Source organism: Pseudorasbora parva, chromosome 3 (assembly GCF_024679245.1).
Source record: "Pseudorasbora parva isolate DD20220531a chromosome 3, ASM2467924v1, whole genome shotgun sequence".
NCBI classification, from domain to species: domain Eukaryota; kingdom Metazoa; phylum Chordata; class Actinopteri; order Cypriniformes; family Gobionidae; genus Pseudorasbora; species Pseudorasbora parva.
In genome coordinates this window covers 15,185,258-15,202,250 of record NC_090174.1, presented here as the reverse complement: position 1 = coordinate 15,202,250, position 16,993 = coordinate 15,185,258, and the positions used below count along the sequence as shown (strand labels likewise).

The window sequence follows — 16,993 nt, the reverse complement described above, 5'->3', positions numbered from 1 at the left end:
AGTCGCCCTGTCCCATGTGCTTAAAAACACCTCCCAAAGCATAATGCTACCACCAACAGGCTTCACAGTATGGATGGTGTTCTTGGGATGGTACTCATCATTCTTCTTCCTCCAAACACGTTTAGTGGAATTATGACCAAAAAGTTATATTTCGCTCCCATCTTACCACATTACTTTCTACCATGACAACTCTGGATCATCCAAATGGTCACTGGCAAACTTAAGACAGGCCTGGATATGTGCTGGTTTAAGCAGGGGAACCTTCCATGCCATGCATGATTTCAAACCATGACGTCTTAGTGTATTAATAACAGTAACCTTGGAAACGGTGGACCCAGCTCTATTCAGGTCATTGACCAGCTCCTTCATGTAGTTCTGGGGTGATTTTTCACCTTTCTTAGAATCATTGAGACCCCATGAGGTGAGATCTTGCATGGAGCCCCAGTCTGAGGGAGATTGACAGTCATGTTTAGCTTCTTCCATTTTCTAATGATTGCTCCAACAGTGGACCTTTTTTCACCAAGCTGCTTGGCAATTTCCCAGTAGCCCTTTCCAGCCATGTGGACGTGTAAAATTTTGTCTCTAGTGTCTTTGGACAGCTCTTTGGTCTTGGCCATGTTAGTAATTGGATTCTTACTGATTGTATGGGGTGGACAGGTGTCTTTATGCAGCTAACAACCTGAAACAGGTGCATCTAATTTAGGATAATAAATGGAATGGATGTGGACATTTTAAAGACAGACTAACAGGTCTTTGACGGTCAGAATTCTAGCTGATAGACAGGTGTTCAAATACTTATTTGCAGCTGTATCATGCAAATAAATAGTTAAAAAAATCATATATTGTGATTTCTGGATTTACATTTTTTTTTAGATTATGTCTCTCACAGTGGACATGCATCTATGATGACAATTTCAGACCCCTCCATGATTTCCAAGTGGGAGAACTTGCAAAATAGCAGGGTGTTTAAATACTTATTTCTTCACTGTATACACACACCCACACACCCACACACACAAACACACTTTTAGAACAGTAAGATTTTTAAAATGTTTTTAAAGGAGTCTCTTCTGCTCACCAAGACTGCGTTTATATTATTAGAAATAAAGCTGTAATATTGTGAACAATTATTCAAATATAAAATAACTGTTTTCTATTCGAATATATTTTAAAATGTAATTTATTTCTGTGATGCAAAGCTGGGTTTTGACCATCATTACTCCAGTCTTCAGTGTCACATGATCCTTCAGAAATCATTCTAATATGATGATTTACTGCTAAGAAACATTTAGTCCTTTAAGTCCTGTAAGTTGTGAGGTGGGGTCTCCATGGATCAGAATTGTTTGTTCAGCACATCCCACAGATGCTCAATTGGATTGAGATTTGGGGAATTTGGAGGCCAATCAACATCTCAAATTCATTGTGCTCCTCGTTATGCTACCATAGTGCATCTTGGTGCGAGGTAAGCGATGCGCATGCACCCAGCCATCCTTGTGATGTAAAAGAAAATGTGATTCAGCAGACCAGGGCCCCTTCTTCCAGTGCTCAGTGGTCCAGTTCTGATACTCATGTGCCCACTTGTTGGTGCTTTCGGTGTTGGACAGGGGTAAGCAATAGCATGAGCACCATGACTGGTCTGCGGCTATGTAGCCTCATATGTAACAAACTATGATGCACTATTCTGACACCTTTATATTAGAACTAGACATGTGCCGGTATACAGTAATATGATATACCTTGACAATGAACATGAACAATGTTATCGTGGGCACTTCAATATACCGTGAATAATTATTTATTATGAATTTTCAATATTGTGATAATACCATATACTGTGATTAAAGCTTCAGCAATTAATCACAACATGGAAATCTGATACAGTCACATGCCTAATCAGAACCAGAACAAACATCTTGAGCAATTTTAGCAACAATTTGGTCACACCACATGGGCCAGCCTTCTCTCCCCAGTCCCCACATATATCAATGAGCCTTGGCTGCCTATGACCCGGTCATAGGTTCACCACTGTTCCTTCCTTGGATCACTTTTGATAGATACTGACCACTGCAGACTGGGAACACCCCACAAGAGCTGCAGTTTTGGAGATGCTCTGACCCAGTCATCTAACCACCACAATTTGGCCCTTGTCAAACTCACTCAAATCATTTAATTTAGATCATATTATAAAACATTATAAAAATTATGTCATCATTTACTTGTCTTTGAGTCATTCCAAACTGTAATGACTATTACTTCTGTAGAACAACGTAAATTAAAAAAAAAAAATATATGTCAAATCAATGAAAGTCTAAAACAACAATTGATCCCACTGACTTCCTTTATCATTATATTGACACTTTAGAATATCTTTTCTATTCCAAAGGGGTAAAAAAAAAAAAAAAAAAAACATTCACATAGCTCTGTAATGACATGAGTAAATTATGACAATTGTTTATTTATGTATCCCTTTAATTCTGGCCCTGCCATATATAATTGGTCAATTTAGTGTCCTATAGTCATGCTAAAATATGACTATTTTTATTAGACTAACATAATATATGTTATTTTTAAAATCATCATTACAATAACAATGAATAATTCAACCAAAATATGGCCTGAGTATTTAGTCACCCCAAGGTCATCCAAGACCTATATGACTTTCTTTCCTCAGCTAAAGATAAATTAAAGTTTTGAATAAAACATTTCAGGATTTCTCTCCAGCAAATGTGCTGCACAACCTTCCAAATGTGCATATGTCACGTCTCGTGAAGGCGTTTCGCAAAAAGAATAAGAGCAGGAGTGCAGGACAAAGGCAAGCATTTGTACTTCGAAAGTATATTTAAATTTTATTCAGACAATTTCTGGCCTTTTGCTAACTCTTATTCATCTATTGTGTTCATGTGGAGCCCTTTGAAGCTGCCTAAATTTGGATTTCGGACAGTCAAAAATTGTCTACATTGGGAAAGCCTAGAATGTTTTCCTCCACAACTTTAATTTATCTTTGGCTGAGGAAAGAAAGTCATAAATATCTTGGATTGCCTTGGGGTGAGTAAATAATTATTGGGTAAACTATTGTTTTCATTAAATGATAGTAGAGCAGTAACAAAACAAAGAGGAGGACTCAAAACTGGGTATTGTTGTGTGTATAACACGTTATAGCATTATCCATCAGGTAACAGCTGCAAAATTTCTAAACTATATTTGTTTCATATTATTTGTACGCAAATGAGAAAGTCTAACAATAAATTATTAAATAAATGCATACAAATTATATGTATGAAGAATGCAACCCATGCTTTAAAAAAAAGCGAATAGTTTTATGTGGATGAGGACAACAGAAGAATTGTTTACGCATCAACTTGCACATGGGAAGTAATTGGGAGGGTAATTTACATAAATCTGAAATTTAGCTAACTAGGCACTTTTCAAATTTTGTCTCAAAATCTTCAAAGCAAGAAAATATACAGAACAAAGAAGAAGACTAATATGACCAAAAGCAAAGAGAAAGAGATGCTTTTATTAATTTATTAATACAATCTGGTAATTCACTGTTTGAAACTGTGCCTACCCTGGCTACAGTCTGAAGAGGATGAAAATCTATAAATGTTTTGCTGATGATGAAGGTTTATATCAAGGCTCATGTGTATTGGGTGACTATTACAATAAAGACAATCAAAGTAGGTTTACTCACAAACTTCCTCGTCTGGGAAGGCTGAGCTCTTTCTGTAAGAAAGCACAAAAAAAGAACCAAGTTAATTTACACAACACAATACATTAAATAATAATAATAATAATAAAAAAAATGTAAATAAACATTTCATGCTTAATGGTGATGTGTTTTAATGTTAAAATAATTTCTCCTGCCCCTGTTAGATGAGCAGCTTGGGCTCCATGACAGCCAGTTTGCTTAGTCATTTATCGTCAGTGGATGCTAACAGGTGTCCCAGATTTCAACAGTAACCCCAGTGGTGCCAGTGGTGACCTAGTTTTCACTCTCTCCAGATCCATTCAGTCCCAAAGAAAACATGAATATTTAACCTCTACCATTCGCAAAGCCCTCATCTCTAACACCAACATTAGGAGGTGTTGTTCTGAATACACTACCGTTCAAAGTTTTGGGGTCGGTTAAGGTAAAGTTGGGGGTTTATAGACCTGTTATGCTCAACAAGGCTGCATATATATTATATTATATATATATATATATATATATATATATATATATATATATATATATATATATATATATATATATATATATATATATATATATATATATATATATATATATATATATATATATATATATATATATATATATATATATTTGTGAGACATGATTACACTTTAAAATAAACATTTTAATATGTGTGTGTGTGTGTGTGTGTGTGTGTGTGTGTGTGTGTGTGTGTGTGTGTGTGTGTGTGTGTGTGTGTGTGTGTGTGTGTGTGTGTGTGTGTGTGTGTATATACAGTACAGTACAGGCCAGAAGTTCTGACATTTGTAATGTTTTTGAAAGAAGTTTCTTCTGCTCATCACAACGGCATTTATTTGATCAAAAATACAGATTTTATATATATATATATATATATACTTTATTTCTGTGATGAAATAAAAAGCTGAATTTTCAGTATCATTCCTCCAGTCTTCAGTGATCAGGATCCTTCAGAAATCATTCTAATATGATGATTCATTTTCAAAGTTGGAAACAGTTCTGCCGCTTAATATTTTTCATAACCTGTGATACTTTTTTATAATAATTTGATGAATGAAAATCAAAAAAAAAAAGAAGAAAAAAAAGAAGTGAATGTTTTAAAAATAGAAATCTTTTTTAACAACAATATACACTACTGGTCAGTCATTTTGGGTCAGTCATTTTTTTCTTTCTTTTTTTGAAATAAATCAATAATTTTATTCAGCAAGGATGTGTTAAAAAAGGATAGTAATGGGGATTTATATTATTTGAAAATATGTTTTATTATTATTTTATTAATATGTTTTGAATAAATGCAGTTATTTTGAACCTTTTATTTATCAAATATATGAGGCAGCAGAACTGTTTCCATCACTCATAATAAATCGGAATATTAGAATGATTTCTGAAGGATCATGTGATAGACTGGACGTCACGTGACACTGAAGACTGGAGTAACAATCCTGAAAATTCTGCTTTGCATCACAGAAATAAATGATAATTTAAAGTATAATAAATTGAAACACACACACAAATAATAATAATAATAATAATAATAATAATAATAATAATAATAATTTTACATTTAATCATATAGCAGACGCTTTTATCCAAAGCGACTTACAAAAAAGGGGAGAGTAATAGAAGCAACGAAACAGACAAGGCCAACAACCTGTAAGAGCTGTAAGAAATCTCAATTAGCTCAATTAGCACAATTATTATTATTAATAATAATAAATGATGGCAAAGCTGAATTTTAAGCCCCTTTAAATCAAACTACATTACTTTCCAGGATATTTTGAAGAATAGAAAGTACAGAGCAGTAGTTGAAATAGTAATCTTTTATAACATTATAAATGTCTTTACTGTCCATTTGATAACTTTAATGTGTCCTTGTTAAAAAATAATAATAATAATAATTTTTTATAAAAAATAAATAAAATAATAATAATAATTCTGATCCCAAACGTTTAAACTGTAGTGGATATCTGATCTGAAACAGGAGTGGATTTGGTCTATTTTACTGTGGGACCAAAAACTTGTTGTCACAGCAGGGAATATATTACAATAAATAATCTATTTTAGATTATATGTTTATTCCTCCAAACCTCAAATGACATTATAATATAACTTTTTTTGCCCAAAAATATATTCCTTAGATTGTAGCATATAACTTTAATTAGGATTGTCAGGAAATATGTAATGACGCTTAAAATGGTGAAAATTAATACAATATACAACATTCCAATTTAATCATCTGTATATGCAGCAGTTATCACTATTCAATGAGCACATGCAACAGTCACAGGAGGCCACAAGAGGGCATTTGAGCAGATACATTATGGATAATGCATCCAATTTGAGAATTTTGACTAGCTAAAGTATTATGGTATTCTGGGCTCTAATATATGTATGATAAAATGCATACTGTATACCCTGTGATATTACCACTACAGAGTCACAAATTCAGTAAAACAAAGGTCTATAAGCCTGTATATTAAAAATTAAACGGAAAACAAAAGGAAGACAGTAGTTGCTGTACAGTCACACCATTAACACAAAAGTGTCTTGTTGTGAGTAAATTCAGTGACTATCATACAGTGATTAGGATTATATTTTTATTATATCAGTAATTTATAATTTACACTGAAGCGTTTTTTCATTTAATCTCATCTCTGTTCCTGCATCAATTTCATTAACACAATTTATTAACATTGAGTTTTTGTTGCAATATTGTCCTGTTTAACACTGTGAAGCTGCTTTGTTACAATCGTCAGTGTAAAAGCACTATATAGATAAAGTTGATTGATTGATTGATTGATTGATTGAACAGAAAACGATGAAGCACTCAGCTTCAATATGATCAAGCGGGACCACTGCTTGGAAAAATGGAATGTCACATTTTCAGCAGCAGCTAGTTCTGAACTTCTGATATGCGGCTGTGACTTCAAGCTCTGCTTGCTGTATGGTGCTGCGCCACCCCGAGATACCGTTGCCTCATGCTACTCAAAAATAATGAATGAAAATCGGCATTGGAGCTGCTGCAGAGCACAGCAGGGAACAGCAGTGAAATGGTGCGACTAGTTTACCCATGAATTCAATGCTGGGCAGGCTCACCCACGGCTGAACATGAATATATGCATTACTATTCACTCTCAAAGCTAATAGGAGAGATGTGCCTGTGGAAACTCGAGAATGATTGAATTATATTTCCATCAGGTTTCAATGGCATGCTAAAAAAAGTCATGGGGGAAAGTTAAAGAGGATCGGACTATGAAAATTGTGGAAAAGATCCATACTGCAAAAGATGCATAATGATTTTATGGAAAAAGGCAAATCGAAGAATCAATACCATGGCAAGGCAAGCTTATTATATAGCACATGTCATATAACAGTGGAAATTCATGGAAATTAATGCTTTACACAGAAGGAATTCAAATAATCAGAATAACTATAGTCAAAAATAATAAAAAGTGAGAATTTTTTTTATATATATATATATATATATATATATATATTATATAAATATATATATATATATATATATATATATATATATATATATATATATATATATATATATATATATATATATATATATATATTATAAAATACAATAAAATTTACAAAAACAAAATTCATTGCAATCAGTTGGATGTAGCACAGTGCTCATTCAGTAAATGCACAGCTAAACAGATGTGTTTTCATTCTAGATTTGAATGTGGCTACTGTTGGAGTACATGTGATCTCTCCTGGAAGCTGGCTCCAGCTGCGGCTGGCATTAGAGCTAAAAGCGATTGCCTTGAGTAAACCCCAGGTATATCTAACTGACTTGATCCTGATGATCTGAGTGATCTGTTAGGTTTATAGTCAGCATATCCACTGAGGGATTTCTAAACAAGTAACAATACTTTAAACTCAATCCTAAATTTAACCGGATGCCAGTGTAGAGACCTGAGGATGTGTCATATGACGATATGTCATATAAGTGATATGGTCATGTTCTGGTTCTGCTCAGAATTCTAGCAGCAGCGTTCTGTATGAGCTGCAGCTGTCTTATGGTCTTTTTTGGGAAGGCCAGTGAGGAGTCCATTACAATAGTACACTCTGCTGGTGATGAAAGCATTAACAAGTTTTTTTTACTGAAAACAAAGCATATAATTCTTGCAATATATTTGAGATGATAGTATGCTTCTTTAGATATTGCTTTGACATGACAAAAGAAACTAAGGTCTGACTCCAAAATATTCATGACTTGATTTTTAGTTGTTTGACCCCTAGAGTCAAAGTATGTGTTAACCTTGACAACTTCATCTCTGTTTCCAAATGTAATGAGTTTAATTTTGCTAAAGAAAGTTTTGGTGCACCCAGTTGTTAAAGGGATGCTTCAGTGATTTAGCATTAAGCTTGTATTTAAACTGGGTCATTAATGTAGTCGAAATTTTGTCTTGTTGGACAATTTTTTGTGTTTGGTGCCTTCTAGACTTCTAGAGAAAATGTATTTTTGGCTCATGTGGATGAAAGACAACAACTCCCATAATGTACTTGCTTCACTGCCCTTGCTTCACTGTTACTGGATTAACAGTGTAAATAAAATTATTTAGTTCAGTTAGAGAACAGACACTACAAAAACTGAACGTGTCTGTTCAACATAATGTGAGTGAGCTGATTGAGTGTCACGGCACAAACGCAGCAGAAGTCAGATTACATTCACCAGAAAAGGTGAGGTAAGCGCGGGCTTGCATTCACGGCACGTGTTCAGTCTGGGGCATTTTCAGCTCATGCCTTTGAAAGCTTAACTTTTATAGGAATTAATTTGAAAAGTTTGCATGAATGTCTGCAGCTGCCCTAGCCGAGCGCTGTGAGTGCAATCCCACTTCCCATGAACAGGTGTCCAAGATCATTTGAATATACTACCGGATTTTTACTGATAAAAAGCCATATGCTAAATTGCTGCAGTAACCCTTTAAATTTCATCAATGCATTTGCACAGGGAGTCAAAGGGGCTTTAGTCGTTAGGTGATAGTTCGAAGTAGATCCGGGTGTCATCTACTTAGCTGTGGTAAGCAATTTGGTTCTTTATCATTATTTGGCTCAGTGTGAGAATCCACAGGTTGAACAAAACCGGTGGAAGAATTGAGCCTTGAGGCAAGAAGTATGTTGCTATCGACAGTGTCATATCCAGCACTGAGATCAAGTAGTACCAGCATTAATAAAGTCCCAGAAAAAAAAGTAAAGCATTTATCACTTGTAGGAAATCTGAAGGGCAAAGAATGATGTTTTAAGGTGCTGTACAGTTTCTTCCAAAATGTTGGCATCAATTACTTCGAAATCAGACATTGTAACTGCTTTCTGAGACGGTGGTCTGATCGTTCGGATCCCAGAGCAACTCAAGGATGTGCTGATCGCCTTTCTGATATTATTGATTTTCTCAGAGAAGGAAGCACATTCTGCATTTGCTGTCTGAGAGCATTTAACTGGGAATGTAACGTGTGTGTGTGTGTGTGTGGGGGGGGGGGGGGTCTGCTAGTCTCTCCACAGTAGCAAAAACAGTGCTGCAGCTGTTTAAGTTGCTTCTTACAATATTTGAGAAAAAGATATCTGTCTTGCTTTGCCTAGTTCCACATTGAGAGCATAAAGAACAAACACCAAATATGGTGTGTTTTATTTAGACATTACATTTTTAAATTATACATTCATTTAATGTTATTAATGCAATTAATGTTAATTTTTATGATTTTGAACAATTGCATTCGTTTTAAAGTCTCTTATGCTCACTAAGGTTGCATTTATTTGATCAAACGTAAGACAATATTATTGTGATTTTTTTTTTTACAATTTAAAAAAAAGTTTTCTATTGTAATACAATATAAATGTATTCCTATGATGGAAAAGCTGACTTTTTAGCAGAAATTACTCCAGTGTCACATGATCCTTATTTGTTTTTTACATGCTGATTTGGTTCACTTGAAACATTCATTATTATCAATGTTGTGATAATAAAACTGACTTGTCGAAACTGATGTGCTGATCAAATTTGAAAGAACCTGTGATAGATACAATATTAGATTTTTTTTTAATGAACAATGCATTTGTCTTTATCTGGGTTTGTGACCACTTCTTATGTCTACCAGAGTGTAATCATTCTTGATAAAAATAATAAACAATACTAGCTAGAAAAAAAAAACAAAAACATTTGAACTCATGGTTTGGCATGCACTTGCACCGCAGTTAACCTCTAATTTAACCTCGGGTGTTGTGCCGAATTCTGACCCCCACCAGATTATGACTCCTTTTGGTCCACAGTATAAGTAGGTTTAGGATTAGGTGTGGGGTTAGGATTAGGCAACCAGGTAGCGGCCTCAATGAGGAGGTTAATAATTTAAGACTGCCCAGGGCATTGGATGCAGCATGTGCAGCTTAGAAGTCTTTCAGCGGCATCGGTGGTTTATAGTGATAGACATGCGGGACTCAGAGAAGGCTCGACTGCTAGACACGTCCATAAACCCCCAAAGTCTCGAGTGAAGCAATGGGCTCCTTTCCGGAAAAGGGGGAAGGACAGAGCGGCATCCCTATCTTCCTCAGGCTCAAGGAAAGACCCGGAGCCAGCTGTGAGACCTAAAGTGATGCTGTTTAAAGTAAAAATGAGCCATCAAGCAAGAGGGTTTGCCTTGCTATGATTGTTCCTTCTGTTCCCTTGTGAGTTGCTGGCAACAGAGAGAAAGAAATTGAATGTCTGCAGTAAAAACAACAACAAACATAAGCAAGATCCTGCCTCAGAATGGCATCCTGCAAAGCGTAAGCCCTGTGCGCTCACTGATCACCTGTACAAGTGTTCCCCGGTGCAGGCAGGAGGCACAACTCTTACAGAACCTGTTGATATTCTTCCTCTTAGACGAGAACGCTGCTCCTGCCAGACAGAAGGCAGCCTCAGATGCATCACAAAGCGCTGCAGCCCCTTGCCCACTATGCCAGTGTTGGCAGTGTTGCCACAGTTACTTTGAAAAGGTAATCTGATTACTCCTTTAAAAAGTAACTTAGTTAATTTTACAGTCAAGTTATCTGTAAAGTAACTAAGTAAGATTACAAGTTACTTTATTAATTACATTAAGCAGTTGCCGACAACACCCCTGCCGCCTCAACATAGAAATGACAACCGTTTTTGCCAACACTCACTTTATTGGAAGTGCATTTTTAACAGCAACGTCAAAAATGTATCTCCTGACATTTTAAGTTGAAATTAAAAAATATTTCCTGAAAAAAATACTCTCCTGAGATGCAAAAAGAAAGCAAATATATATATATTTTTAAGGAAAATGACTAAAATAGTAACTCACAGTGACTTGGATAAATTTTAATCTGATTACTGGTTTGAAAATAGTAACACGTTAGATTACTCGTTACTGGAAAAAAAGTAGTCAGATTAGAGTAATGCGTTGCTAAGTAATGCGTTACTGGCATCACTGGTGCTTGGTGAGCACTGCCAGCGGTGTCGGAATGGGTGATGAGCACAATCACAAATGGCCAACGCTTCAATAACCACTCTGCTTCAGTTGTGCACTGCTATTGGAAGTGTCAGATGAAACCCAAGTAAAAAAAAAGCTGATGCCAGATGGTAGAGCGGTCAGGAGGAAATTCTTAAAGGGGGGGTGAAATGCTGTTTTATGCATACTGAGCTTTTTACACTGTTAAAGACTTGGATTCTCAAAGTTTTAAAAACTAATGTTGGACGTTTGATGGAGTATTTCTATGTTAAAAATACTCTTTCTGGTTTCTCACAAAATACTCTTCCGGTTTCTTTTTGAAGGAGCGGTCCCAGCGATAAAGGTTCGGTCCTGCTTTGGAAGCAGGCGGTGAGTAAAACTGCTTCAAATGTCTATGTTGTTGGCTATCGGCGCGTGAGTAAACGTCAGTAAACAACACAATCGCGTGCTTCTTCATTCAAATGTGGTAACGGTTACTCCACTGTTGTTCTATGTATAACGTTACACTAGTCTGACGTGCAAAACCGTTTTGCTTGCTACTGCTAATGTTTAGTCCATAAACCGAATCATGTCCTCATAAACTGCGAGTAAACACACACAAATGTTGACAGGCCACTAAATACAGTGCATACCACAGAGACGGACGTCCTGCTGTTGCTGTTTCTCCTGTTCAATTTATTTCAGCCTCCGAATCTGATTCTGGATCATATCTGTATTAGCTGAGAACCGATAGCCATGGGTTTCTCCACGCTTGAGGACGTCACCGCTTTGTGCGCATTCATCATTCTTTAGCTCCGCCCACACGATACGCCTCCAGCCGCTCTGTTTTTTCCGGAAAGACTCGGTACAGCCTATATTTCTCTTATAAATATAATAAAACTAAAGACTTTTCTGAGATATGAAGGATGCCATTCGAAAATAACTGGAGGCACGTTCTCCGAGGCGAAGAGATCAACCTCCATTTGATGTATGTTATCGCTGTATTGTATTGTCCGTCCGAACCAGGACAAAATGTTTCGAAGAAAGTGCTGCACAGTTTATGTGCCACCTCGACTGCACACTCGTCCAAGTGCCACAATCCATTCAAACAAGGTTCCCCAGCCCGAGAGAAAGGAACGAGACATTGCGTTCACTGCTGTGTTACAAACTCCATCTTAAAGGCCCTTCTTGGCAGTCAAAAGTTTCTGAGACAATGGCAGGGAGCGCTGAGCTATGTAGCCGGTGGCTCCGCCCAGCTCGTATGCCCAAACAAAGCGGCAAGCTCCTCCAATTTCTCTTTAAGCCAATACGGAAGTGATTACGGGTGACCTCATGGACACAATGTCCATATTTTTTTACAGTCTATGGCCAAACTAGCCTGGTCCTACACGACTCTCATACATTTCACTTGTACAGAGTGTCTGGCCACTCTCCATTGACAAGCGTTAACTTCTTGAAGTGACTATGGGACATGTACAATTTACTCTGTAAGTACTTGAAAATTGATGTTTAAAACTATTGGATCTACCCAGAGCCACTCTGGACCTGCCATAACCAATTGCTAACGTTTGGTTGTGATGTATGTCATGCGCCAACTCCTACACCACTAGGCTGTTGTGCTGTTGTACTTTCACATATGCATTTATATATGCGCAACGGATCTATGGTTGTAAACCACCAAGCAAGCATTTATGCATTATTTTTATTTCAAATCCAAAAGTTGTTACTGAGCATGACTTGTCAGCATTACAATTCTCTTTGTATGCACTCTTTCAAAGTTGTATATTTATACATATACATATACATACATATATAAAAATGAGGGGAAAAATAATAATACTGTTCGGTTTCTCACAGAAACCGACCGGTTCGTGTCTTAAGACATCAATGTGTCGTCATGAGCAGCAGAGTTTTTGTGCATGTTGTCTAAGAATGTTTTTTATTTTATTTATTTTTTTAACTCTCATAGAGTTGTTACCCACTCACATGCATTACGACTGTCAGGTAGAAGGGCGAAGCCAGGCTAGGCCCAAACGCCATTAGCTAGTCAATTTTACTGGCACAATGCAATCAGGCTTCAGAATTTCAAGGAAACTCAAAAAATGTAACATGCATGTCTTGTTCCCTTCTTTTCAGAAAGCCAAGGTTACAAAAGTAACCGGAGACTGTTTCTTCTTGGGATCGGATGGATACATTTAAAATTTTCTTTCTTTTTTTTATGTCAAAATGTCTTGGCGAGTCTTGAACGTAAACAGTCGGGAAAGACAATACATATGTACAGTATTAGTATATTGGATCCGTGCATTATGTCTTAAAGTGAAAGCAGCCTAATATGCCTGCTATTGTGTGTTTTTACATTGTTCTTTTACATTTCATTACTTTATTCAATTTCTGTACCTGAAAATGTCTGTTAGACCTCCCTGATTTTTTTTTTTTTCATTTGCATCTTTACTCTATTTTTATTTGACAGTAGTCCACTTTCCCCCTAAACATAGGACATGGCGAACCATCTGTAATTTATGATTGCACTTTTCAATTGATTCAACTTTATCAGTTCTCAAAAATTTGCATAGAAACGCCCCACTTAGCATTGTTTTTGAGTACTTCAAAATGAAAACGTTTCAGTATTTACATTTTGTTTTGTTTAAAGTAGGGTCTTTTTTAAATTAAAATAATTTTGTTTAAAGTATATATAGTCTTGTTCAAAATAATAGCAGTACAATGTAACTAACCAGAATAATCAAGGTTTTTAGTATATTTTTTATTGCTACGTGGCAAACAAGTTACCAGTAGGTTCAGTAGATTGTCAGAAAACAACCCAGCATTCATGATATGCACGCTCTTAAGGCTGTGCAATTGGGCAATTAGTTGAATTAGTTGAAAGGGGTGTGTTCAAAAAAATAGCAGTGTCTACCTTTGACTGTACAAACTCAAAACTATTTTGTACAAACATTTTTTTTTTCTGGGATTTAGCAATCCTCTGAATTACTAAACTAATATTTAGTTGTATGACCTCAGTTTTTTAAAACTGCTTGACATCTGTGTGGCATGGAGTCAACCAACTTGTGGCACCTCTCAGCTGTTATTCCACTCCATGATTCTTTAACAACATTCCACAATTCATTTACATTTCTTGGTTTTGCTTCAGAAACAGCATTTTTGATATCACCCCACAAGTTCTCAATTGGATTAAGGTCTGGAGATTGGGCTGGCCACTCCATAACATTAATTTTGTTGGTTTGGAACCAAGACTTTGCCCGTTTACTAGTGTGTTTTGGGTCATTGTCTTGTTGAAACAACCATTTCAAGGGCATGTCCTCTTCAGCATAGGGCAACATGACCTCTTCAAGTATTTTAACATATGCAAACTGATCCATGATCCCTGGTATGCGATAAATAGGCCCAACACCATAGTATGAGAAACATGCCCATATCATGATGCTTGCACCTCCATGCTTCACTGTCTTCACTGTGTACTGTGGCTTGAATTCAGAGTTTGGGGGTCGTCTCACAAACTGCCTGTGGCCCTTGGACCCAAAAAGAACAATTTTACTCTCATCAGTCCACAAAATGTTCCTCCATTTCTCTTTAGACCAGTTGATGTGTTCTTTGGCAAATTGTAACCTCTTCTGCACATGCCTTTTTTTTTAACAGAGGGACTTTGCGGGGGATTCTTGAAAATAGATTAGCTTCACACAGACGTCTTCTAACTGTCACAGTACTTACAGGTAACTCCAGACTGTCTTTGATCATCCTGGAGGTGATCATTGGCTGAGCCTTTGCCATTCTGGTTATTCTTCTATCCATTTTGATGGTTGTCTTCCGTTTTCTTCCACGTCTCTCTGGTTTTGCTCTCCATTTTAAGGCATTGGAGATCATTTTAGCTGAACAGCCTATCATTTTTTGCACCTCTTTATAGGTTTTCCCCTCTCTAATCAAAGTACGCTGTTCTTCTAAACAATGTCTTGAACGACCCATTTTCCTCAGCTTTCAAATGCATGTTCAACAAGTGTTGGCTTCATCCTTAAATAGGGGCCACCTGATTCACACCTGTTTCTTCACAAAATTTATGACCTCAGTGATTGAATGCCACACTGCTATTTTTTTGAACACACCCCTTTCAACTAATTCAACTAATTGCCCAATTGCACAGCCTTAAGAGCGTGCATATCATGAATGCTGGGTCTCATTTGTTTTCTGACAATCTACTGAACCTACTGGTAACTTGTTTGCCACGTAGCAATAAAAAAATATACGAAAAACCTTGATTATTCTGGTTAGTCACATTGTACTGCTATTATTTTGAACAAGACTGTATATATAGAGAGAGACCCTTAACCCATATATATATATAGTAATATATAGTAAAATGCACTATTCCCAGATTTCAACTTTTGGATCTTCTGTCTTTTAACTATGCATAAATTAAATTTGAGATCAGCACAAGGTGATGGTGCATAACATAATATTTCATGTATTGACAGACAGTCAACTTCAAACCCTCCATGGGCTTTTGAAGACATCTACCTTCAGTAAATTCAATGACAGCATGCAATTCCCATGCAAAATTCCAAAGAAAAGCAGCACAGTTACTCCACGGTTATGTGACAAAACAGAAAAACAGTAAAACATGTGTCTACCGTCTTAAACATCTCAGCATTTTTGCATGTCCTGACCACGACATAAGACTTCCAAACATCCCAGTTACATCAAAGCTTTAGTGATACTGTTTTAAAACCTTACCATGATGGCATATTAATAATTCCCTTTGAATTTGCTGCATTTCTGCACCATCTCAAGATCAAAAGTGTGGCAGTGTGAAATGCTGACTTGTATCTGTAAGGGCTTCCCCCCTTATTCAACAATTTTTTTTTCTTTTCTCTCTCTCTCTCTCTCTCTCTCTCTCTCTCTCTCTCTCTCTCTCTCTCTCTCTCTCTCTCTCTCTCTCTCTCTCTCTCTCTCTCTCTCTCTCTCTCTCTCTCTCTCTCTCTCTCTCTCTCTCTCTCTCTCTCTCTCTCTCTCTCTCTCTCTCTCTCTATATATATATATATATATATATATATATATATATATATATATATAAGAATTTCTGATGGAAAAGGTTGACCGGATCTACCATCTGTTATTTGCCCCAAGGGCAGTGGTGCTGAGACCCCCGGTCAAGAGGAGCAATGTTTATATTAAGATTTATGATAAGATGAATGCTTTATCTTCAGAGACAAAGCAAGCGAAGTGACTCACTCTTTACAATGGCAATCGAAACCTGCAACATTTCCTGCTTTAGACCAAATTATTAATAAGCCACTATAATCTGCAAGCATTAAAGGGATAGTTTGGCACAAAATAAATGTACTCTTCCTTGTTGATACAAAACTGTATGACTAAGTATAACAGAACATTTTGCAGAATGCTTCATCAGCTCTTTTCCTTATAATTAAAATAGATGATTTATACTATTAACCCCAAAAAATAACAACAGAGGGGAAACTATCATGAAAGACTCTGCTATATTCCACTATATTCCAAGTCATATTATAGTTTTGTGTTTTAGATTTCAAATTTCAAACATGTCAATACACATTGTGCCAGGTTTGGTGACAAACACCATTTGTTCTTCAAATGGAACAAACGCAAATGAGATTTGGGAACTACACTACAGGAAGATTAGATGATTTTCGTCGAATAAGAATCAGTCTGCTTCTCCAAAAATCTACACCGCGTCAGATGATTTTGAGTACAGGAGACGTATGAACTACTGTAATGCGTTTTGTGTGTGTGTGTGTGTGTGTGTGTGTGTGTGTGTGTGTGTGTGTGTGTGTGTGTGTGTGTGTGTAGCTCA

At 36.4% G+C, this 16,993-nt stretch overlaps 1 protein-coding gene across 11 annotated transcripts in view; it reads right to left on the bottom strand.

The window, feature by feature from the left end:
• The window catches only part of mast4 (microtubule associated serine/threonine kinase family member 4), a 212,207-nt gene that overhangs the window by 77,786 nt on the left and 117,428 nt on the right, over window positions 1-16,993 (bottom strand). For all 11 annotated transcript variants that reach the window (XM_067437898.1, XM_067437902.1, XM_067437899.1 and 8 more), the window contains one exon: window positions 3,692-3,723. In XM_067437898.1, coding sequence (XP_067293999.1) covers window positions 3,692-3,723 — 32 coding nt within the window. The remainder of the gene's footprint in view (window positions 1-3,691; window positions 3,724-16,993) is intronic.